Here is a 24,786-nt window from a genome sequence, read left to right as displayed (position 1 = left end):
GGAAGAGGAGAGGTAGGAGAAAAACAGTGGAGGGACAAGTCAGGCCAACTTACTTTTACACATCATCTTTATTATGTAAGAGAAAGATGATATCCAGGTCTGCTTCCTTCCCTCTTTGTAGAAGGATTTATAAGACTTTTGTCAATTAATATCAACTTCCAGTGCCTTTGAAAGAAGAAAAAATTGTATAGAAAGTATTAAAATGTGTTGATTTATTAATCTTTGAAAGAAGAAAAAATTGTATAGAAAGTATTAAAATGTGTTGATTTATTAATCATTTTCTTGTTTACTGGTAGGTTGATGCCATCGAAACGTGCATTTATGACTCAACCTAATCTACAGTCAAAAGGGAGGGTAAGGAAGGGGTCGAGGAAGAAGCTGATCCATGAAGATAGGCCAGCGTGGGAACAACCCTCAACGGATGGTGCCACCCCAACCTCTGACCTCTATGTTACCCACATTAATCAGACACATGATAAAGTGGTATGCAGCTTCCACCAGTCAAATTTATGCATTCAAGTTTAGATCAATTATAATTAGCTACATTCCTCTACTTTTTTTTTTTTTTTTTTTTTTTGTATCTACTACTATCATTTTCATTGGTGTCCAACATGAATTTTCATCATCCTTATTCTGATTAAGTCCACTCATAGATGAAAACCCTCTATCTAAGGTACAGGTCATTGTGGTAATAGCCATTTTGACGACCCCTCATTAAAAAAGTTCATTTTTCATTCACTTCAAAACCTTCAATGTTTCATGCCCTTAATTGTATTGTTGCAATATTGTTCCTGAATGAGTTTAGTATTAACCTCTTCTGGTGCCCTATCATACCGTTTTATTATCAAGTTATCAGAAGCCATTAGGGTTGGGCGATATTTGCTTTTTAACGTCACGATAAATAGTTCAAAAATTATCGCGATATTTCGATAATTACGATAATTTTTCCTTGTTGTTTTTAGTGTGTTCGCAAACACACTAAAAACAACTGCCGATTTACCACCGGTGTTTTCGCGCAGCGAACACACCAACCCCTGTTGCGTGTGAGCATAATGGCGTGGGGTCAAGGGGCCCGCCTTAGGGCCCCAGTGGGGTTAAGGGATGGAACCCCTTGTGTGGGGTCCAGGGGCGAAGGCCCCGGAAAATTTTAGTATTTTTGCGTGTCTGGCGATAACAAACTCGCAGTTGAGGATTCAAAATACTAACAACTTTTTGAATATAAATTGTCACGAAACTGATGAAAATTTGAAAATGACAAGTTAGAGTAGCTATATTATGTGATAAAATGAAAGAGATTTAATCTGTCTTACAATCTTTAAAAAGTTTAACTTACAAAACTGACGATATTATGAAAGAAACTATGTTCGACAAAGCCCCGTTTCTAGACTGCCTAACAATGAACAGCGTGCGCAATACGTACATCAGTTTACAAGTTAACTGCAGTGTTTACCCCTACTTAAATATCACGGTAGGCTACTGTACATGTGCTGCGGATTTTCTCAGGTAAATTGCCAAACAACCCCCCTAAAATCTGTTTGTTAACATTTTTGGCACGTTTCCAAAAAACTTTATGGAGTAAACCTCCACTCTAGAATTAATTAGGTCAGTCAGTAAAGGATCTGTAAAGTTATGCGAAATATTATTTTAGACGTTTAAGAAAATTTATATCCCCGTAACATTAAGGTAGGTAAAACCATGGAGGTAAAAACACACCTCAAGCCAACCGACTCATCCGCATGAACAAAACAATATGTTCCCCATGATACACGAGGCACAGTCTATACCATACAGACAGCACGATATCAATGCCCCAGTAGCTACAGTATGGCCATCTTTATGAAAGTATATCTTGCAATCCCATGTTTTAGGCCATTTGGCATGATTAACTAAATGCTAAATATTGTTTCCATGTCCTTGTAGAAAACGTCAACTTCGCAAAATACAATTAGTTGTGTTTTTGTTGTTACGTGAGATTCGTAATCAACGAAGTGGTTAGGCTATGTACTATACTCCTAACTATGGTAGGATATTTATTTTTCCTTTTTTTGTGGAAATTCTAGAAAATACTTTCTCTTTCCCCCGCTTAACAGCAGATGTGGTCGTATGGTTTATTCATAAATGGGTGTACTAGAGCCTTGTTTACATGACATTTGTTGCATTTAGCACGATATGCCAGTTTCGCGTGAATTTTTCGAAAGTATTTTGCTCGATCTTTCGTAAAATTTGAAAGGTGTACCAACTTAATGTTCGTGCACATTTGGTAATTTCTCTACTGATTTTCGAGGTTTTTTGCTCTATACAGTTAATGTTGTAAAGGACGGGTTTTTTACGAAGTTCAAAAGTCAGTAAATGAAGTTGATAAACTTTATTTTGTTTCAACTTTCTTAACCATGGAATGCTAGAATAAACATTTACACATAAAACGGAGAAAGGATAATCGCATTTTTATCCACACTTATTTCCAATTTCTTTCACAAGAAATTATCGTCATTTGTTCAATCCTCAAAAAATATCGTCTTGAAAAAAAATTATCGCGATAATAATAATTTTCGATATATCGCCCAACCCTAGAAGCCATTTAAGAATCTTTTGCCATACGCACTTTATACTGTGGTTTGCGTCTGTGTGTTACAGCTCACCAGTCACACAATTAGTTGAATCCATGTTTTACTAGTCAATAACAGATGTATGTTGTATCCATTCCTTTACAGAGAGCAAGAGATATGTCTGCGATGTTTAACGAAGGCCAGTCGTCGGAGGACTGGCTGGGTAATCATAGCATCCAACATTTCAAGTTGACTCTGAAAGATTTGTTGGGGAAAGGACAGGTTGTAAGGTAGGTTTAATAGCTAGCATACAGAATATAAATAAATAGTTTCAGAACAAATTGAGGTTGTCATAAAACTGGTTGAAGCGATGCTACTCTGCCTCTCAGCATGGATAGGATGTTTCATCTGTAGAGTTAAGAGGTTGCAAGTTCTTGTCATTTATCACTCTTCTGATGTGTAGCAGCTGGTTTAGTTTGCTCTGCAGCCTGTCTTATCAAATAAATGGGAAAGATGAAGGTCTGAGGTATTCGAATGTATTTATGGATCAGATGGATGTCTCAAGTTTATTCATGCGTCGATTAGTCGCAAGAGATGTATTTACTGTACTTCACTCAGCCAGAAAGAGTGCTACAGTATAAGTGTTTGGAATGTGTATGATCGGAAAGATGAAGGTAGTGAACCTCCAAGGGGTGGAACCTCGGGGGGGGGGGTCATTGGGGGCGCAGTGCAAGAATGTTACCAATTGTTATGAGCTAGTTGTATGTGTATATGAGACAGGTAAATATCAACTTTCTTTACTACTGGGGTATAATATTACAACTGATTTGATTGAATAAAGATGATCTGAAATATTGCACATGATGTAATGATTGATCAAATTAGATGTGCACTTTTGTTATGAATTGATTAATGAAAAAACGATATATATGTTAATGTGATGTATGGATTCATAAAATAGAGACATGTGTTTGTTATGTTGAAAATATAGATACCTTCAATATTATGACGTATCGATTCATTTAAAAGATATTGATTCATCAAGAAAGAACATCTATGCACATTTTTGACATATTGTTATGATTGTATTGATGAAGAGATAAAATTGCAGTATTGCTTTTTTTTTATTTTTATTGATTCATCAAAGATACATCAAAGGCATTTCTGCTTCATTTTGTTGTATTGATTTATCAGAAGAGATATCTGTAGTATTGTAATGTATTGATCCAATTAGATAATAGTTATCTGTTGATTGAGACAAGCTATATAGTTTAAAGATTATTTGTAATATATGATCATGTTATTGATTTCAACAGGTCAGAGGGTAAGAATGATCAGAATAGTGTACTAACCGGGAGACACCTCTCGTTTGAAGCGAGCGTTGTTAATGAAGTAGAATACAAGTTATATGAGTAAGTCCATACCATTAATGATACAATTTCATACTGGTGGAGAGATTTGTATGAAAATTTAATTTCTAATATTTTTTTTTTTACAATGTAGGGATTTTCCCTTTTAGTCAATTTTGCAGTCAGAGGAATGTGTGGGATGCATCAAGAAAGTGATATTCCACTCATTGATAGATTTGGTTATCCCACCACCCAAAAAAAGTAACAAGAAAGAAGGGCAACCTTGAAAATCAGCCCTGAGTTGAGTAGCATTGATGAAACGATGCTTGTGAACCGAAATTTTCATCGTTAATTTTGTAACATTGCTTTTGTGATCCTAAGGTATAATAAAGTTGGTAGTTTGCTTGTTATTAATTTTGCCACTGTTTATCTGTGAATAGCCACAACCATATCCATTTTCTGACTTCTTGTTTGTTTCTTCCAAAGAAAAACATGAAAGCAGAATTTCACCCCATGTATTTGTATGAAGGAAAGAATTGGGCTGCATTTCCAATATTTTAAGCCCTGGATTATCCCTCATTTATTATTTTTCAAGGCAAAGAAGAAAATTAAGACCTGCAAATTGTTCATCACCCTCCTCTCAACCACAGTCAGTTATCTATATCTGTTAAAGCCTATAAAGGCTATTTACTTGACTTATCATTATCTGATACAGACGACTCCACCGTGTAGAGAGAACGAAGATTATTTCCTTTGCAATCTCTACTGTTTATATCAAAATATATCATTACGTCAATATCACAATTTGTCTTTTCCTGGGTTGTTTCTTTCAGGTCTATAGAGATGTATCACAACAGAATACGATGGTTATTGAAAGGAAGCAAAAAGGTAAGCGGAAAAATATGATTTGAATTTCATTAAAAAAGCGAAATATTTAGTTTTAGCTCTTGTTATCTTATTGTACCTGATTCTTGTCTCATATAGGTTATTTTGATATGTATCTCTTTATAAACTGGAATTGCTGAAAGAATGTTTTTGGGAAACCAAAAATTCTGATAAACTCATAAACATTTCAGTACTCTATCTGTCATCTCCTCAGTTTTGTTTATTAATTACATGTGGGCTGCTTTTTTCTTACAATATGTATATTTAGATGTATGCAAATATATTTATAGATATATATAAATATTGCTAATATTTGGATTTTGCAGAGCTTTCGAGCAAAACAAACTCTACTTCGGTGCATGATCACCTAAAGTGTTGCAAAATCCAACTATTGGCAGTTTTACTTCCAACCAGTAACTTAATATAATGTTTTGTATCTCACTCGAGATCCAGCCTTTCACTCAATGCAGCATAGTTGTTTATTCGTATTGTTTGTTATTCCTATAAATATATGCAGCTATCTTATACAATATTTTAGATGACCATATTCACATACCATAAGGTGCTGACATTTTATTTTCCCTTTTCTCTACAATGTGTTGTTCCATGTTATCACCATAAATCTCCACCAAATCATTTTCAGTTGGTATTTAATTTAACAAACATTTATTTGTAATCAAATGGTATCATATTAAAACATTTTGACCCCCTATCTCTCTCTCTCTCTCTTTGACATCTTATCAAGACTTTTGGAATGGTGAAAGGGAAGAAGGTTGCAGTGGTGTTGGACAGCTCAGACGCTAACTGTGGATTTGGCAGACTCAGCATCTTCAGGGAAGCGCTGCTGGTAAGACAAAAAAGAGGCAAAAAATGATAAAAACAGTAACATTGTAATTTAACTCTGCCACAGCTCATTGTTTGCAGACAATGCCTCTATGGTTATTAGTTTTGAACTCTGCTCAGAATATGCTTTGTTTTTCACTTAAAAAACCCCACATTTGGAGAAAGAAGAACTCCAAATTTGTAGAAAGAAGTACCTCATTCTGTCACCATGTAGCAATTTGTGTATAACTTTGTTATCAATAATTGGGTAAGGCTGACTTTTTTTTTCATGCAATACAGTACACCTATTTTTATCTATTAGCCTGATACAAAGGTAAGTTGCATAACAGGATAATGCCTTTGCCATTTAGTCTTTTAATTCCATTTATGGATTTTATCCCTAGGGGGTGCAGTGGAACAAACAACCTGTAGACCTGCATTCAAAAGAAGGAGGTGTTGTATAAAATAAAGAGGTCATAGGGGCTTAATAGTGGCATGTTGTCATTGAATCATTGCTTTTTTAAAGTTACACACCCTCAAAACTCAGCCATACTGTTACGGGGACATTTTAATGTTAGCAAGAAATTCATGTGCTCAAATTTCGTCTTTTCTTTGCTCTCGACACAGTTTTTTTTTTTTCAATAAAATGGTGAAAGTAACATTTTTTGGCCATTCTTGACAGTTTTTGGGGAAACTCATCTTACTCATTTTATTACGTCTAAGGTATTTTTGCAGACAATGCAGATATTGATCACTTGATTGAATTCTGTCCTTGAATTAAGGGTATTGACTTAAGATAATTTGCTAACATACTTATTTTTAGTTTCAGGGGTCTGCACACTCCTTTAATGCTTATTGCCACCACACTAAGTTATTTTAGTTTAAATTTTGAGTCCTGGTTGTAACTTTACATCATTTCAGCCAAACGAGTATTATTCACACATATATTGGAAAATACCGCCTGCCCCCTCCACCCTCCCCACCTGTCTAATTAAAAGTGTTATGTCCTTACATTAATGGACAACTCTTAATGACAGAGATTAGAACTGTTATATCCAATATAGAGAAATTTTGTGTCCCACAAAGTTGATGTCAATGATTTCTTGTATCATTTGCAAACTGTTCAAGTTAATTCCTTCTTTTCTTCTAGTGTTTTTATTGGTGGTACCAGGTCTTATTTTTTAAGGTACCTTGTCTGTCTCTAAGAGAAGATCATTTCACCATCAGACTGTTTCATTTTTAACCCAAAATGCACTTTTCAAAAAATTGTTCTGTTAAGTGTTTGATTTCTCACATGCTTACATCTTTTACAGGAATAGACTATAATGTCCATTGTTTCCCAGAACCAATCAGAATTGCTGCTTAAATCTATTCTATTTTTACGATAATGTATTAAATGTTTTCTCTTTCTTTCATTTTTCAGGAACTGATTGATGAGCAGTTACACAACAAGGAGATGCTGTATTTTCTATCCTTTGGGTCGTCAGTAGATGCACTTTGGAATTGTCCCAGATTCACCAATATTAGACTGTAAGGGTCTTTATCTCTTATTTAATTTATCAGCTGAATAGTATTCTGTGACTTGTGATAAGGACGTCATTAATATTGTCTCTGTCAGAAACATGTATTTTGATATAAAACAATAACCAATATATATATATAAAACAATAACAATAACAATAACCAATATATACCAATAACCAATATATAAAACAAAACAATATATAACAATATATAAAACAATATATATATAAAACAATAACAATAACCAATATATACCAATAACTAATATATACAAACAATAACCATTCCACACTGCTATGAGAAATTCTTCATCTTCATGACTTCCTCCTACTTAAAAGGAATTTATTAGAACGCTGAACTAACAAATTCTTTTAAGAAAAAAATCTTAGTTTTGTGGTCTTGCGCAAGAAACAGCTTGATCCCTCATGAAGAGAAGGAAGTTGAGAGCCCGACCAGTGGTGCATTCACAGGGAGTAATTTATACAGTATCCCATCGCAAAATGCTCAGCATTTTTTGGGGACTATACAATTTCAAAGATGTAAAAGCAGGTTTGATACATAGGGAAATATAGTCTTTTATATGAGACGATATTTCAGAACCTTTAAAACTTGCTGCACAAAAATTTGAACACTAAATTATTCGCTGATTCATGGCTGCTACATTCTGGATTACATATTTTATTTTTCTCGTACCAGTAATTTGTACGATATTTCAGAACCTTCACAACTGCTACACCAAAATTATTCACTGACTCCCTGATTCATGGCAGTTCCGTTTCGGATTACATTATTTTATTTTTCTTGTATCAGTAATTTGTATCGCACATTTAGTAGTAAATGTGCCGTGAAATCAAGGCTAATAAGATCGCAGGGAGCTTGAAGCAATGTTTCACCGACCTCATTTGGAGAAATACTTGATACCTTATCAAGAAGAGCATTCACCTTTCAGTATGTATGCCATGGCCGTGACATTCACTAAGATGTTTTTTTTCTTCCTTTTTTTGTGGTGCAGAATGAACTTCGCATGTACCAATGTTCAAGGTTTTACTTCAATTAAGATGAAGCAAACATTTCTCATTGAGTTTAGTTTTTTCTTTTTTGAGATGTATGCAGATTTCGTCACAAATTTAATTTACAAGTCTCCTCCATGTTTTCAGGCTGGATGAAGCGAGGAGATTTGTGGCTAATTTCAAAGGTACCGGAGGTTGCAATCTGTTAGCTGCATTAAAGAAAGTATTACAGATGAAGGATATTGACTCAATTGTTCTCGTTCTTGGCAACTGGTAAGTTAAAGATTCTGTATTTTTCAGGGTTTTTTTCCCCCACTAAATTACTCCTTTACCAAGTTTCGTGACATTTTCATTGTTTGAAAACTGGCATTTTAGGAGATATATGCCTGATTCACCCATTTCCGAATATCCTCCCAGATATTAAAGGAGTAATTATAGAGGGATTGTCAGTTCTAAATTATGAAAACTGCTACAAAATGATATGTTCTCAACAGAATTATACATGACACCTGTTGAGGAAAACCTCTCCTGTCAAACACACAGATGAAATGACAATATTATATTTTATTTATATAATAATGAAAATGTGATGTTTCATTTTACAATGTATTTTCCCGGAAATGAACTGTATGAAAATATTTGAAATGAACAATTGTGGACCCACACTTTTGCTAACGTTGTGTATTGCATACAATTACAGAATTAAAATGGAAACCGGGTATTTCACAATTTTCTAGTTATATGTTGATAATCTAGCTAGACTAGAAATTCTTCAAGTGATAAAATCTTAGCACATAGGAAGGATTTTTCCAACTGCTTTTAATGCGGCGGCTCTACAAATGTATCAATTTTCAGCTTGAACTGAAGAACTCTGTCCTTTTTTTTCTGTCTTTCAGCCCAGATCAAAAATCTGAACATCTGGTAGAGTTTACTGAACAGAAGATTGCTGGATGGAAAGTCCCTCTTCACTGTGTAGCATTTGATTGTAATAATCATCTCACTAATGTGAGTATCCACCACCAACTGGTGAAAGATTGCTTTGAGAGTGGGTAAGGGAGGCATTTTGTTGTCCCTTGCCCCTGTTGAGCATATATTGTACCTACATAATACCACCTTACTTAATAAATACCCACCTGAAATCACCATAATTTTCTCTGCACCTATGTGATATCAACCTAATTGATATGTAAGTACCCAATATCACTTTACTTAATACCTACCCACCTGATATCACCCACATTAATATGGTCCTACCTCATGCCACTTTATTTAATATCTACACACCTGATATTGCCTTAAGTGATTTGTACCTACCTGAAATCACCCTAATTGATATGATCATACCTAATATCACTTTACTTAATATTTAAACACCTGGTATCACTCTAAATGATATGTACCTACCTGAAATCACCCTAATTTATATGTGCATACCTGAAAGCACCCTAATTTATATGTACATACTTAATATAACCTTATTTACTATCTACCCACGTGATATCGCCCATATTATTCTGTTCCTACCTCATGTCACCTTATTTAATATCTATGCACCTGATATTGCCCTAAGTGATATGTACCCACCTGATATCACCCTCATTGATATGTACGTACCAAATATCACCTTATGTAATATCTACCCACCTGAAATCACAATAATTGATATGTATTTACCTGATGTCTACCAGCTGCCAGGTATCAAGTTACCTACTTGATGTCCTTGTTTGATCCACAGATGACACTACGCAAACTAGCTGAAATATCAGGAGGACGTTACCATGTATATGCGTCTAGTAATGAGGTAATTATGCAGATTTTACAACCTAAAACAAATTATTTGGCCATTTAGTATCATTAAGTAGAAAAGTAAAGGATCTTTGTTGTAATGCTCCATTTAAAAGATCAAACTTTCACAACATGAGGTTTCTGTTTTCCACAGTGCTTTCAAAATGAGAAAATCAAACTATTGTGACCCAAAATTGGTAGAATATGTTACAATGGTCACAGTGGATAGGAAAATTAAAACAAGCTTTAATGAGCCTTCTCAGAGTGATTTTGAAATAATGTTTTCTATGATGTTCATAGTTTTAAGCAAACCACATTCTCCAAATAATGTTAAAGTGATCCTCATTGAGCCAAGCAGCCATGAAATGAACTTTGGTAGCATCAAGTGATGCGTCTTGTTGCTCCTTGGAATTGTATGTAGCAGCTGCACTACTATTGCAGGAGACACTTTTCAGACAAATAGTTTCCTCAGTGAAATGTAATGATGAAACTTGTTTCTATTAGTAACAAAATTTCCATGCTTTTCCTTTACCAGGAGCAAATATACACGGGTACAGATATCGCGTTACTCCTTCGAGAGATCAAAACTGCTCAAGATGTCATCAATAAGATTCAACAGATGAGGCAAGGCATGATGGGAGATGCACTTATCAGTATATTGAATGAGGTGAGTAACTCTGGATCAGTGTGTATCCCCCCTGAGTTATCTCTCGAGTTACCCTAAAGAGTTACCTGTAGTGATTAACACTCATATTCTTCATGTAAAGAATCAGGTGGAGTTGTTTCTGTCATGAACTGTAAAGGCTAATTAAAAGCGAGTTACAGATATGTTGGAGGACATATAAAGAAATATGTTGCAGCATGCATACAGAGCATAGCTTGGGGTTTACTGTGATTGAGAGAATCTGGTTAAAAATGGAAATGTGTTAAGTAATTTGTGGCAATGAAAAGCAAGCAGTATCTTTAAGGGTACTGCCTATATATTATATTAAAGTTGCTGATGGAAAATTTGTCTCCCTTACAATTTAAAATTCCTCTCGGCTAATTTCTGATGTACTTACAATTCCCTTCTCAGCTGTTGTTTTGTGTGTATTTGATCACTATTTAGTTCATTCTGTTATTGCATTATTCCCTTTGAATACATCTTGCATATTATTTTGATATGATGATTCATAATACTGGTGTTTTAAACTCCCTGTAGATATCTTTGGAGGTTCAGAAGCTTCCTCAGTCGAGATTTCTGCCTAGACCGCCCAATCATGCGGGATCACTTGTCATAGAGGAACCATCGTTCCTTCCTAAGACATCTGCAGAATGGCTCCAGCAGAACGGTCTTAAAGGTATAAAATTTAATATGCCATTTTAATATATCCTTAATTCCCATGTAGTAAGGGAGCTTTCAAGTAGCAGAACAAGGTGTCAGCAATGGGTGATATTTTAATATTTCTCCATACCCAGATGAAAATTATTTTGCTATGGAAATAGTGATCGAATTGCTACTTTAGAGATTTTGCATGTAAATTGTTTGTAAATGGTATGTAAATTGTATGTAAATTACATGTAAATTATATGTAAATTGCATGTAAATTGCATGTTAATTGTATGTAAATTGTCTCCATATTTTCCTTCCTCATTTCTGTCTGCCTTGTTTCTTTTCTCTGCTTTCTCTTGAATGTTATAAATAATGTTATTTTGAATGTTATAATAAATGTAATAATGATGTGCTTTGTTTGATTGTATCAATGTTTTCCATATCTTCCTTGTCTTTCTACTTTCAACAGCCAAGAAGTTGAGTTTGTACCAGGTCCTTGCTCCCAACGCCTTTGCTCCAATCGAGCAGTTTATCCCAATTATAAGGAAGTCTGTCCGTTCTCAAACTCATGAGGTAGGTATTTTGTTTCTAAAGTTACCTACATTATTAGGTAATTAGCAGTGTGGTAGAATTTATTCCAATTTTAAAGGTAATGTGTTCAACCACAGATGCATTGTGTGCATATGATTCATTTTAAAGTTAGGTACATTATTAGGGTATTTGCAGCGTGGTAGAATTTATTTCAATTGAAAGGGAGTCTCTCTGATCTCAGACACAGGGGTAGGTATTTTACTTTGAAAGTGACCAAAATTCTTAGTTTATTAGCAGGGTGGTAGAATTTAATCCATTCATAAGGAAATGTGTTTGATATCAGATACCGGAGGTATTTTTAAGTTTAAAGTTACCTACATTATAAGGTAATTAGGAACATGGCAGAATTTATCTCAATTATTAGGGAATCTCTCTGACATGTGAGGTATTTTCCCAAAATATTAGGTAATTAGTAGCTTGGTAGAATTTATTCCAATTACAAAGAAATCTCTGAGATTTCGGATGCTTGAGGTATAAAGTATTTCATTTTAATGTTACCTATGTTATTAGGTAATTAGCAGTGTGGTAGTCGTTAGACTATTAGCACTAGGAGGACTACTTGACTGTTAGAACTACTGTTCGGCAAATCTTTCTCAAGAAAGATTTCTTTATTATAACTGTACCAAAAATTCTGATAGTTTTGATTCAAGCTGCTGTTTTATTTACCCTTGTCTTTCAGAAAGCCATGACCCAGTTTGAGTGGCACGATGGGACCATCAGGAATTTACATGTGGATCAGGCCCTGCTATATGATTACCAGAAGCAGCTAGGAGCTATGGTCAAGCTCTACGAGAGACGGATAGACTGGCTCTCAAAGGACAGCAGACGTCTCTTTGGGACAGTTGTGGAGAAAAAGTAGGTTTGGAGAGCAATCTCATTTGACAGTTTACGATTAATTATAATTTTCACTGATAATTTCTTTGATTTTATAGAACTTTTTCTTGCTCTGTTAGCAGGATATATACAGTTGTACAAATCCTATCAGCCATTTGATGGGACATTTTATTTGGTACTCGGGCATTGTAGAATGTAGCTTGGGTACTAGTGAAGGACTAAGTACTCATTCTAGTGTTCAGAGCCTTATACTCAGTACTCATAACAAGGGTACTTCTACATGTACTGATACTCATGCTGTTGTACTCATATTGGTACTCAGGCATTGTAGAATCTAGCTTGGGTACTAGTGAAGGACTAAGTACTCATTCTAGTGTTCAGAGCCTAATACTCAGTACTCATAACAAGGGTACTTCTACATGTCCTGATACTCACGCTGTCGTACTCATACTACTAGTCCTTTATAGTGAAAGTGACTGACAGTTTGGAGGTGAACAGGAAAGAAAAGGGGGAAAATATGGTAAGAAATGAAAGCCATAAAGACAATGGCTGTAATTCTTTTGTAATGACATGACTTTGGTACCTCTCAAACAATGCTAGGTGACCAATAATGCCTTTCATATGTAAATCACATCCAAATGATCCTTCGGCCATAGTGCATGAACAAATCAAACTTCCATTACTATGTTATATGTTCCCCTGTTTTTTTTATTATTCTGTACATGACTTATGTTTTATTCTACTTTGTCCTTCCAGGATTGTTATTCTAGTCGACCTATCTCTCTCTAACATCAACTACTTGGTTCACATTCAACACTCTCTGAGGCTTCTCTTAGAACAGCAACTCATCAACAAGGTGGCTTTCAATATCATTGGGTAAGATATCAAATATATCTCTTAAATCTATATCATAGGATGTAACATAAGCCTGATGGTACATTACAAACATCCTCCTTTAGGATAGCGTAAACCTGCTCGCTTTCACCTATTTCAAGAGTAAGAATGCCTGATGTTTTTCGATCTTAGCAGGATCCATTCTTTAATCTGATTTGACACTAATAAAGTAAACTAATCGTTATTAGGTCATGCCCAATTCCTGAGGAGTAATGTCACTTAACAAATACGTCAGTCAGGTTTTAATGCTATTTACTGACTTTGTAATGAATGACTCTACACTTATATCAATTTCACAAGGTTTGGAAGTGAAGCGCATTGCTGGAGACCGTGCCTGCAAGAACCTGTAGAAAAGAATCTTCAAAATGCCTGGAGGTAAGTTGCCTGCTTTCTCTCTTTTCTGACATTGCAAGTTTTTGTGTAGAGTGTGGCTCAAGATAACCTTACAAAGGATTCTGTCAATTAATTGTTGTATACTGCCCTCTCTCTAGGTGGATTCTGGGCCTTGAATGTACAGGTAGCAGGAACCTCATGTCAGCAATTAGATTAGCGCTAGAAAATGAAGAGGACAGGAAAAAATCATCAGGTAAGTATCTGGCTGAAATAAGACAGCCCCCCTTCCCCCCCCCCCCAAAGAGACAAAGGACAAGAGTATATGATTATAATATAGGACAATGGCTGAGACAAAGGCTCAAAAGTAAATTATCACAATACTAAATCCTAAGATGAATGTTTTTCTTAGCTTGTAAAAGAGATTTTTTTGCCAAAATTCATGTTATCCTCACAGGAGGGATGGCTGTAAAAATGGCCCGAAATCTTCAGGTTTTCGTGTCATTGTTAAATGTAGAGTGGTTTAGTTCTATCAAGTTAGTTTTATCAGGTGACTCAAGATAGACAAGAGATTCCTCTTCTGTTCCTTTAAGATGTTTAAAATTGTAGAAATTTATGTCAATTCCACCCCGAATTTCATGCCTCGTATATTTTAGTTAATGAGCTGCAATATGTTCATAACACACCTGTACAGGTCTTCCTGGATAGCCATTTCTAGCATATGTAATTCATTCAGGTAGTAGTAGCCTGTTGCAATTTTTACTCAATGACTCAAGAAAATGTTTAAATTTGAAGTGACCAGGTTTCTTATCCTTGTAATTAGGAAATCAGTCAGTCTTTATTTCTGTGTGTTCTATAGGCAGGAAGGGACACATTTGATCTTATGGACCAAAGTGAAATGTTTTAACCAATCTGAAAGTGACAGCACTTAACAAGGATCTACCAATTCCTGTGACAAAAAAAAGGGAAATTTCTAGGGGGGACATGAAAGATCAGAAAGTTTCACAAGGTTTTAATCTGTATGTTGTGTTGAGATATCCTATTGCAGTTTAGGCCCTCTGTACTGACTAGGATTACGAGGTTATGAAGGCAGCATATATTTTTGTGTAAACTTATTCATATGGGGACAATTTGGTCTAAGAAGTTTGTGTCTCTAATATTTGTCTCCCCAGCGGTAGAGGGACTATACCTCTTCACCAGTGGTATCCCCGACCAACCCTCCGATGTCATCTGTTCATTCATGGAGGAGGCCACCGTGGGCGTGACCACCCGCCTCCATTCCATCTTATTCAACGTCGACGACTACGACGCCAACGGCGCGATCCCGGGCAGGTACGCCAACATCACCCAGACGGCCGAGTGTCTGCGTACCCTGGCTCACATCAGTGGAGGACGGTTCCATTGGTTCAGAGAGACGGGCATCATTGAGAGTGACGATGTTAAATACATCCTCAGTGAGATGGACAAAGCTGTCAACTATTCTCAAAAGGTCAGTCATTTTAATCAATTAACAAATTAATTACTCTTATTTCATATTTCTTACATCTTTATCATTTTTTACTTCCCTGATGCTGTGTTTCCTGATTTTATTTTTATGGTTGTCTCTTTTTCTATCACCGCAAAGACTTCATTCAACAATGTATCCCGGTTCATTAATGTTGTTTACCACAGCATGCTAAAGGGGACTGCAATCAGTTTAATCTATGCAAAGGTCACCTTAATATGTACTTCAAACTTATAGATAGTTTCCTTGTGTCTCAGTTAAAGGTTTAGTCTTGTTTGCTCTATAAAATGATGCTTAGCTTTGTGTTAATCTTTTATCAATGTTACTAATATTTTTTAGCACACTTTTTAACACACTTTGAACACACTTTTTTAACAAACTTTGAAAGGGATATGTATTCAAGACACTCCACTACATAACAAGTACCCACCATATATATCATCTTGGTTTTAACCATTGATTTCCCAAGAACAAGTTTCTTTGTCTTAAAACTTTTCATTATCCTTATGTTTTGTATTCTTTCTTTTTTTCATTTCTTTTCAGTGTGCAATGCTGGTTGAGTCAGTCAAGAAAAGGTCCAATAAATATGTGAGTTTATTGTAAAAACTGATCTGGGCCATATCTGTACCAAATTTGTAGTTAACTTCTATTCTGTGAATGTGTTTTAACTTGTAGGGTTTTACCACTTAATTGTGTTTATTTCAATCCAATTGAATTTCTATTTGGGTTTTAAGAATCTTGCCTGTGGTCATTTTAATAAAATACACTACTTGTGACTTTTAATATACACTTAACTGGAGAGTGTTCCTTATCATCCCATAACATGTGCCTCTTTATAATCTTCTTTAAACACACAGTCAGGAAAGTAGAAATATCTATTACCTCATTGACTGTTGTTTTTACTTAACCTTATTACCTCCTTGAACTCAGGAAAATGAGAAAAACAGAACAGGCCTAGCGAGAACGTTCTCAATTTTATTGCAAATTTTTTATCAGTGTTTAACCTTCATTCTGATAAAAAATAAAAAAATAACGTAGAACATATCTTGGGTCAAACAAGGTACTTTGCACCACTTATCCTTGACCCAGTTTTGCGCTTTGCGAATTAAGTTTTTGGTTTCAATAACACAATGTATCTTTCTTGTGTATATATTTCTGCATTTCGTCCACATTGTTGGATTTCTACACGGTTTATTGACGTTGGTATCGAGGTAAATTTCTTTTGATTCACTCAGAAAATGGAAAAGATGCAAGTTGAAACCAAGATGTTACCAATGAGGCCAACCTCTGCCAAGAAGAAGGCCATCCTGGGACCTCCAAAACACACAGAACTGACTCTGGCTAGGCTGGTGAGCTATTTAAGAACAAATCTGTAGCTAGGTTTAATATCTGGTCATGTCTGCAGAGAGCCCTGCAGTAGTTTCTAGCAAGGTGTAGTATAGTACACACACTATACACTAAATGGTGATGTAAGGGTTAGCAAGATGTAGTATAGTACACACACTATACACTAAATGGTGATGTAAGGGTTAGCAAGGTGTAGTATAGTACACACACTATACACTAAATGGTGATGTAATGGTTAGCAAGATGTAGTATAGTACACACACTATACACTAAATGGTGATGTAAGGGTTAGCAAGGTGTAGTATAGTACACACACTATACACTAAATGGTGATGTAAGGGTTAGCAAGGTGTAGTATAGTACACACACTATACACTAAATGGTGATGTAAGGGTTAGCAAGGTGTAGTATAGTACACACACTATACACTAAATGGTGATGTAAGGGTTAGCAAGGTGTAGTATAGTACACACACTATACACTAAATGGTGATGTAAGGGTTAGCAAGGTGTAGTATAGTACACACACTTTACACTAAATGGTGATGTAAGGGTTAGCAAGGTGTAGTATAGTACACACACTATACACTAAATGGTGATGTAAGGGTTAGCAAGATGTAGTATAGTACACACACTATACACTAAATGGTGATGTAAGGGTTAGCAAGGTGTAGTATAGTACACACACTATACACTAAATGGTGATGTAAGGGTTAGCAAGGTGTAGTATAGTACACACACTATACACTAAATGGTGATGTAAGGGTTAGCAAGATGTAGTATAGTACACACACTATACACTAAATGGTGATGTAAGGGTTAGCAAGGTGTAGTATAGTACACACACTATACACTAAATGGTGATGTAAGGGTTAGCAAGGTGTAGTATAGTACACACACTTTACACTAAATGGTGATGTAAGGGTTAGCAAGATGTAGTATAGTACACACACTATACACTAAATGGTGATGTAAGGGTTAGCAAGGTGTAGTATAGTACACACACTATACACTAAATGGTGATGTAAGGGTTAGCAAGGTGTAGTATAGTACACACACTTTACACTAAATGGTGATGTAAGGGTTAGCAAGGTGTAGTATAGTACACACACTATACACTAAATGGTGATGTAAGGGTTAGCAAGGTGTAGTATAGTACACACACTATACACTAAATGGTGATGTAAGGGTTAGCAAGATGTAGTATAGTACACACACTATACACTAAATGGTGATGTAAGGGTTATATTCAAACCGTTCAACTGTCATAATGAATTTTTGTTTTTCATTAAAACAGATTGATATTTTTGCTCTCATGTTCCAATTTCATAGCCTGATAAGAGAAAATTTCAATAGAGTTGTCAAACAAGAAAATGTTATTTACTTGGGTGCTGTGCCCCCTCACCGGTGAGATAGGCAAGTGGCCTAGGCCCAAATGGCCCTCCTAACTTGCCAGAAATGCTCACATAGATCTTTGAGACGATTTGCAGAAAGGTGTTGTTTAACACCAATCAGCCAGTCTTCAACACAATTTTAATTGAAAAGGAATTTAAACAGCAAAGCTATATCATTGTTGCTGCATGATAGATTTACAATTAAAGGTTGTAAAATTATCATTTGTAAGTTTAGAAAATGACATATGGCCCCTGCTTACTTTCAAGCGGCGGCCCCTTGTTCCACGAAAAAGCTTGTGAACCAGGGCTGTCATTTCACAGAAATTGGCCCCTGGTCCTGTTATCCATAATTTCACCCCCAATTACAACCCACCATTTTCTTAATTCTACTAAAGCTGTCGGTAGATCAATATTAAGCACTAGTTCTAAAGCATGTGTGTGATAACTTGTGTTTCCTAGCATCTGTCACTTTTCTTTTCCTTTTTCCCCTCAAATTACAGCAAATTCAAGATAATAAAGAGAGTGAAGAAAAGAAGAGTGGTGTTTGGAGGCCTACCAGTGGAAAGAAATACGTCATACCATCTGGTGAGTCTGTTTTAAAGAAGAGGGTTGGTATTTCAAACATTCTTGTCTCTTCGTCAAAACAAAACACAAGTTTGCCTGACATTACACTCTTAAGTTTGTTCTGTGATGATTAAAGCAGATGTTAAAAGCCTCAAGAAGTCTGTGACTTATCAACGCAGTAAAATGCTTGCTAAGGAAGGGATATTAATGTTGCATTTGAATGACACAAAACATTCTGTGTTGGGATTAGTCAATTCAAAGTTAGGATTAGCCAAATGGGTATGGGGTTGATCTCATTGATATCTCAGATTGAGGGATCACACAAATTACTTGATTGATTAATTGATTTTCATCTTTATCATATTATCCCTGAAAGGTTATTAAAATAGATGCTTGCACTAAACATTAAAAAACAGTGTACATGACAAAGGTAAAAGTATGTACGAAAGAAAATGGAAGTTAAAGTTTATTTAAAAATATATATATATATATATATATATATATATGTAAATATTACATGATTTGGAGCAAAAGATACCATATTAAGGACCAGCCCAAGCTGCAGCATGAAGCCGTAACGTTAGATGTGAACATTAACAACACTAGTTAATAATTTCTTTTCCTTTTTCCATCGTGTTGTGTATTTTTAGAGCCTTATGGAAACAAACAAAAAGCTGAAAATGATCAGAAGAACCAAAAGTTATGTAAAGCTGAGAAAGTGAAAGCAAAAAGAGCTGTCTTCTATACAGAACAAAAGAATGATGTCGGTGAGTTTATGTTTTTCTTTATTATTCTTGAAGGGGGGGGGGAGGGAGGGGAGGGTCTGTTTTTGTTTGGTTTTGTCTTATAGATATTTTGATACATTTCTTTGACGTACATGCCAAAACTAACTTACTTTAGCATCTTCCTTGTCTGAAATCTGATACAAAGACCTAACGTTTATGAAAGAAACAGGATGACGGAACAACTTTGAGGTTGATTTCACTGTTTCATCAAGTGACTAAACAAACTGATAATTGCTATATTGGGTCTGTGGAATTTACATATCTGACGTGAAGCAAGCGTTAACAAATAAAAAGTGTTTAAAAAAATATTATTATTACAGTATTAATATTGTCTTTCCAAATCTAACTTGTAAAATAGGGGTGTCCATGCTTGGAATTCTTATTTTTCTTATTTCTTATTTATTTTTCTGATTTATTTTTTATTTTTAATGAGTAAAAAAATTGATTGTTTAACAAACCTTCTCTTTTGCATATGATAGTAAGTGCCTTGTTAAAAACATAAAGATATCCTTTCTGGTGAAATTATCATAGTATATCGAATGTCTTTCGTTCTGTAGGATATGGATTATGGTTTAATTATCCACTTTTTCCCCTTTTTCCCCTTTTTTTTTTTTTTTTTTTGCTCTTGTTATGTGTTTTTTTCCTTTTTCCTTTCTCTGAAATTTATTTATATCTTCTATAAAGGGGAACCTTCTTATAATAGCAAATCAGTTCCTTAGACCTTCTCCACTTCCTAGTTTGTTTTCTGAATATATAAGTAAAGATATATATATATATATATATATACTTACTCTAATAACACTTCATTGGGAATAAACTGAAACCGAAACTGAACGTTTTAAACGGATACTTGGTCAATCCTCCTTAAATTAACCAGAACAAGATGTCTACATTCAAATAAGGACAATGATATCACATGTTAGATGCTCTGCCCACACTGAAATATCACATTTTGTAAAAGACTTTATTTAGCATCCTGGGTCAAGTTGCCATTCCGAGGTAACCAACGGAGAAACCCAAAGCAACTGATATAACTAGCTTCTCTTTTTTTCTCTTATCAAAACCAGTCTTTCTTTCATAATTAAAACATGTTTGTTCATAGTGTGTCGATGATACTTTTGATGGCTAAAGTTTTCAGATCATTGATTGCGACATTAGTAGTGCAGCAAACTGACCACATATCTTGTTTTCGAGTGTTTGGTAGGTGGAGGAGGGGGATGTGGAAAATACCAACAGTGCAAGCACAGGCCAACTTCCTTAAGAGATGGAAACTTGAATATGCAAGACCACCTTTAAAAGGATTTAAATATCAACAATGCAAACACCGCCATCTTCTTTAAGAGAAGGAAGCTTTAAAAGGATTTAAATATCAACAAAGCAAACACAGCCAGCTTTAAGAGAAGGAAGCTTAAATATTAAAGACCACCTTTAAATTTAAATATGAACAATGGAAACACAGCCAGCTTCTCTAAGAGAAGGAAGCTTGAATATTCAAGCCCACCTTTAAAGGATTTAAATATCAACAATGCAAGCACAGCCAGCTTCTTTAAGTGTAGGAAGCTTGAATATTCAAGACCACTTTTAAATGGATTTAAATATCAACAATGCAGGCACAGCTAAGCTTCTATAAGAGAAGGAAGCTTGAATATTCACGACAACTTGAAAAGGGATTTAAATATCAACAATGCAAATACAGCCAGCCATCTTGAATATGCAAGACCACGGTCTCTAAAAGGATTTAAATTATGAAAATGAACCAGTTTTTGTGTCCTGTTTTGTTCTATCAGGTCTTGTGTTTCGAGAGTACAAGGATCCTCTGAAGAAGAGGAAATGGAAACCGATCAACCATCCGGTGATCCCAGACAAGGAAGAGATATCTACATCGAAAGAGGTGAGACCAAAACTCCCAACAATAATCCCCTCTTGTGAATATAAGATATATCATCAACTCGGTAGTCAGTGACATGATTAATGCATTGCCTGATGTGTGTGTAGATGTGTGCGTTCTTTCTTCCAGGTCAGTTAACATGGCAATAGATGTAATCCCAAGAAAAAATGGATTGTTGCTTTTTACTTTTTTATGTCATGAGGTTAATCCCATATTCAAACATGATGGCATTGAATCTAATCCTAAGAGATAGAGCTTGTACCTCACATCAGGTGGTAATCTCATTAACTAATACTGGCTTATATTTGGGGGACCAGTTTTAATTCATAAGACCATTGCCAGTGGGAAGAAAATGAAGTTTGCTCTCTGGATAAATAATTTAGCTACGTAATAAAACTATGTAATCTTACTTTTTGAGATTAATATAGATGTTTGTGATTATATGTATAGTGGCGTGATATTTAGCCTTGCAATGCAGTTAATTGAGAAATGCTCAGTAGCCACATGATATGTATGTATAATAAACAATGTGGATTGTTTGTATGCTTTATATACACTTTCTGTCTGGTGGGGCAGTTCAGTTTATGTATGTATATTAGATCCTCCTGCCAGCAGGAACTCGCAAAGCCTCATTGGCTTATCAAAGCCGCAAGCTGACCGAAGTCAGTCTCTTACATTCATATTTAACGTCCATGATTATTGTCAATTGTCAACAACTCTGTAACTGGACGACATACATTAATCTGGGAGTGACTCGAACTGGGGACCTTGTGAGCCTTTCAGAGCCTTAATAAGAGCAATTCAGGTTATAGTAAAGTTTGGATCACTTTTGGAAGACTTTCAAAAGATAAAAAAAGGAAGAAATGAAGAAATGAAGATTAAAAAAAAGGTTAAACAAAAGGAACAAAAATTGCCCTCCAGTGAAAAAATACCCAGGATCCCACCAGTCTGTTTGCTTCATGAAACAAAGGCCGTCACGACATCTAAGATGCTATGCCACGTCACTTGAAATGACACCCAATATATTAATCAGAGACTGTATCACTAGCATCAAGTTTATGTTTGGTATTGCCATAACAAGGATATGACTTTGTTTATTATGCTTGGACAGCCGGCTCACAACATCTAATTTTTTTATTAGCTGTTAAGGGTAATATATACAGACATGATGATTGTCAAAGTTGTTAAAAGGTCAAAACTGGGAAATGAAATCACTGATAATGACGAACCCTCACATTAGTAGCTGGATTACATTAATAGTTTGGAAAGCAGCAAAGAATTGGTTGGCTAGAGCAGTGGGGTTGAGAGTGAGGGTGGGGGTGAGGGTGGGGTGGGGGAAAGAGAAATGAGTATGTTAACTCACTTTTTGTGCTCTTAATAGCCCAGTTAACAGTATAAGTATTGTAACACAAGTAAATTGGTTGACTGTTGTTTTCTTCAATTTGTCAGTGGAATAGAGAATACAATATTTGACCATATTTGACCAATATTTGACCATTGGTGTGTTTCCATCTGTGTACGATTTTTGAAGCTGAAAACCAAGTCCTTATTTCTGCTTTAAAAGGTGTCATTTATTTAAAGTCCATTTACAAGTCAGTTTCTAAAGTATTATTTGTTTAATCAATTTGCTGTATTTTTCACACCTTCGGTAAGACATTAGTCATCTATTAGGGAGGGACAATGTCTTTTCGTACTTTGATTTTCGGTATTATTCTTAGTTCAGCTGTCCTCATAGTTCTAATTGTTTGAAATCTTTTTGTTTTCTTACAGTGGCTGAAGAAATATTGTTTGGTTAAACTGAGGCTGGATTTAAATAAACTTGTAGCTGGAGCAGACTGCACTCATGCAAAGAGACATGTGAACACGTTGAACAAAACTGTACCTGCTAAGTACGTCAGCCCTTCATTTATCTGATTCCCCTTCAGGCGATTATCATTTGAAAATTTTAATTATATATGAGCAAAAAAGTTAGGATGTGGTATCGCTGAGTGAGTAATGTTACTTGTTACAAGATTGTCATATATTACTGTATTATTAAAGTGGATTTATTTCATCTTAAAGTATTTCACTCTAACCGAAATAATCGTATGCATGAGTCAGACTTTTATCGCCAAATTTCCAAACGGCACGTCAGCATCCTTGTTAAGGAATTTACATTAATCAATTCAACAAGAGTACTGTATGCATGTGCTTCATTATATCTCAAAGTAACTTATCTGTGAAGAATATGAGAAATGAAAATAATTCAATTTCTGTATTTTGTTTCTTTGTTTGGGCAACACATGAATCCACAAAATTAATTTAGATTAGTCAAAGAAATACTGTATATTTTCTTAGTCATCGATACTCCTGTTATAAATATTTTCATATTTATACTGGCAATCAATGAAAATGAAATGAAAAGTAATTGTTTATCTCATGGGATTGATTAAAATTGTTTCTGAATTCATTATCCAATCAGAGTCCTTTGTGCCAATTTACAATGTTTCAGTAAAGAAAATAATCAATGAGCTAGTTGACCAGCAGTTGTATATGATGTATAAATGGTTACATTTCATGTTCATTCTTGAATTGAATCTAACATTAGTTGTGTATCTAAAATGGTTGTGTTAAAGTAGTTACATTGTAACTCCATTCAGTCGTATGTGGGGACTGTACAGAGACAGTAAACTGTTGCTTTGTGGGGAATGTACGAAGACAGAAACTATGTGGGGACTGTACGGAGACAGTAAACTGTTGCTATGTGGGGACTGTACGGAGACAGTAAACTGTTGCTATGCGGGGACTGTACGGAGACAGTAAACTGTTGCTTTGTGGGGAATGTACGAAGACAGAAACTATGTGGGGACTGTACAGAGACAGTAAACTGTTGCTATGTGGGGACTGTACGGAGACAGTAAACTGTTGCTATGCGGGGACTGTACGGAGACAGTAAACTGTTGCTTTGTGGGGAATGTACGAAGACAGAAACTATGTGGGGACTGTACGGAGACAGTAAACTGTTGCTATGTGGGGACTGTACGGAGACAGTAAACTGTTGCTATGCGGGGACTGTACCGAGACAGTAAACTGTTGCTATGCGGGGACTGTACCGAGACAGTAAACTGTTGCTTTGCGGGGACTGTACGGAGACAGTAAATTGTTGCTATGCAGGGACTGTACGAAGACAGTAAACCGTTGCTTTAGTCATATTTCATGTTTCTGTCTTGTCTTCTTATTTTTTATATTTTCTTCTTTCCTCTCTACAGGTATTGTAGCATCTTTCCAAGTGTTTACATCAAGGTAGGTCACCTGTTGTTTCTCGTCCTTATTTCAATAGAATGGCTGAAATATTGACTAATTTGATCAAACGTGATCTTGTCATTAAGTTCTGTACTTCTCTATGCTATGTACATGCTTCTTTAGTGTATCCGTTCACACTAT

General features: G+C 35.4%; 1 protein-coding gene across 1 annotated transcript in view; it reads left to right on the top strand.

Annotated features, from left to right (window-relative positions):
* LOC139960068 (von Willebrand factor A domain-containing protein 3A-like) overlaps positions 1-24,786 on the top strand; it is a 38,248-nt gene that overhangs the window by 3,130 nt on the left and 10,332 nt on the right. Inside the window, exons 3-26 of the mRNA XM_071958118.1 lie at positions 297-483; positions 2,712-2,836; positions 3,863-3,958; positions 4,729-4,783; positions 5,526-5,627; positions 7,026-7,132; positions 8,284-8,409; positions 9,033-9,141; positions 9,872-9,937; positions 10,457-10,588; positions 11,123-11,261; positions 11,703-11,806; positions 12,504-12,679; positions 13,415-13,534; positions 13,853-13,927; positions 14,044-14,138; positions 15,055-15,371; positions 15,930-15,974; positions 16,622-16,735; positions 18,627-18,711; positions 19,341-19,457; positions 21,263-21,366; positions 23,134-23,252; positions 24,612-24,645. Coding sequence (XP_071814219.1) covers positions 297-483; positions 2,712-2,836; positions 3,863-3,958; positions 4,729-4,783; positions 5,526-5,627; positions 7,026-7,132; positions 8,284-8,409; positions 9,033-9,141; positions 9,872-9,937; positions 10,457-10,588; positions 11,123-11,261; positions 11,703-11,806; positions 12,504-12,679; positions 13,415-13,534; positions 13,853-13,927; positions 14,044-14,138; positions 15,055-15,371; positions 15,930-15,974; positions 16,622-16,735; positions 18,627-18,711; positions 19,341-19,457; positions 21,263-21,366; positions 23,134-23,252; positions 24,612-24,645 — 2,749 coding nt within the window. The remainder of the gene's footprint in view (positions 1-296; positions 484-2,711; positions 2,837-3,862; positions 3,959-4,728; positions 4,784-5,525; positions 5,628-7,025; positions 7,133-8,283; positions 8,410-9,032; positions 9,142-9,871; positions 9,938-10,456; positions 10,589-11,122; positions 11,262-11,702; positions 11,807-12,503; positions 12,680-13,414; positions 13,535-13,852; positions 13,928-14,043; positions 14,139-15,054; positions 15,372-15,929; positions 15,975-16,621; positions 16,736-18,626; positions 18,712-19,340; positions 19,458-21,262; positions 21,367-23,133; positions 23,253-24,611; positions 24,646-24,786) is intronic.

Source organism: Apostichopus japonicus, chromosome 19, assembly GCF_037975245.1.
Source record: "Apostichopus japonicus isolate 1M-3 chromosome 19, ASM3797524v1, whole genome shotgun sequence".
NCBI lineage: Eukaryota > Metazoa > Echinodermata > Holothuroidea > Aspidochirotida > Stichopodidae > Apostichopus > Apostichopus japonicus.
This window is presented reverse-complemented; position numbering and strand designations above follow the sequence as displayed.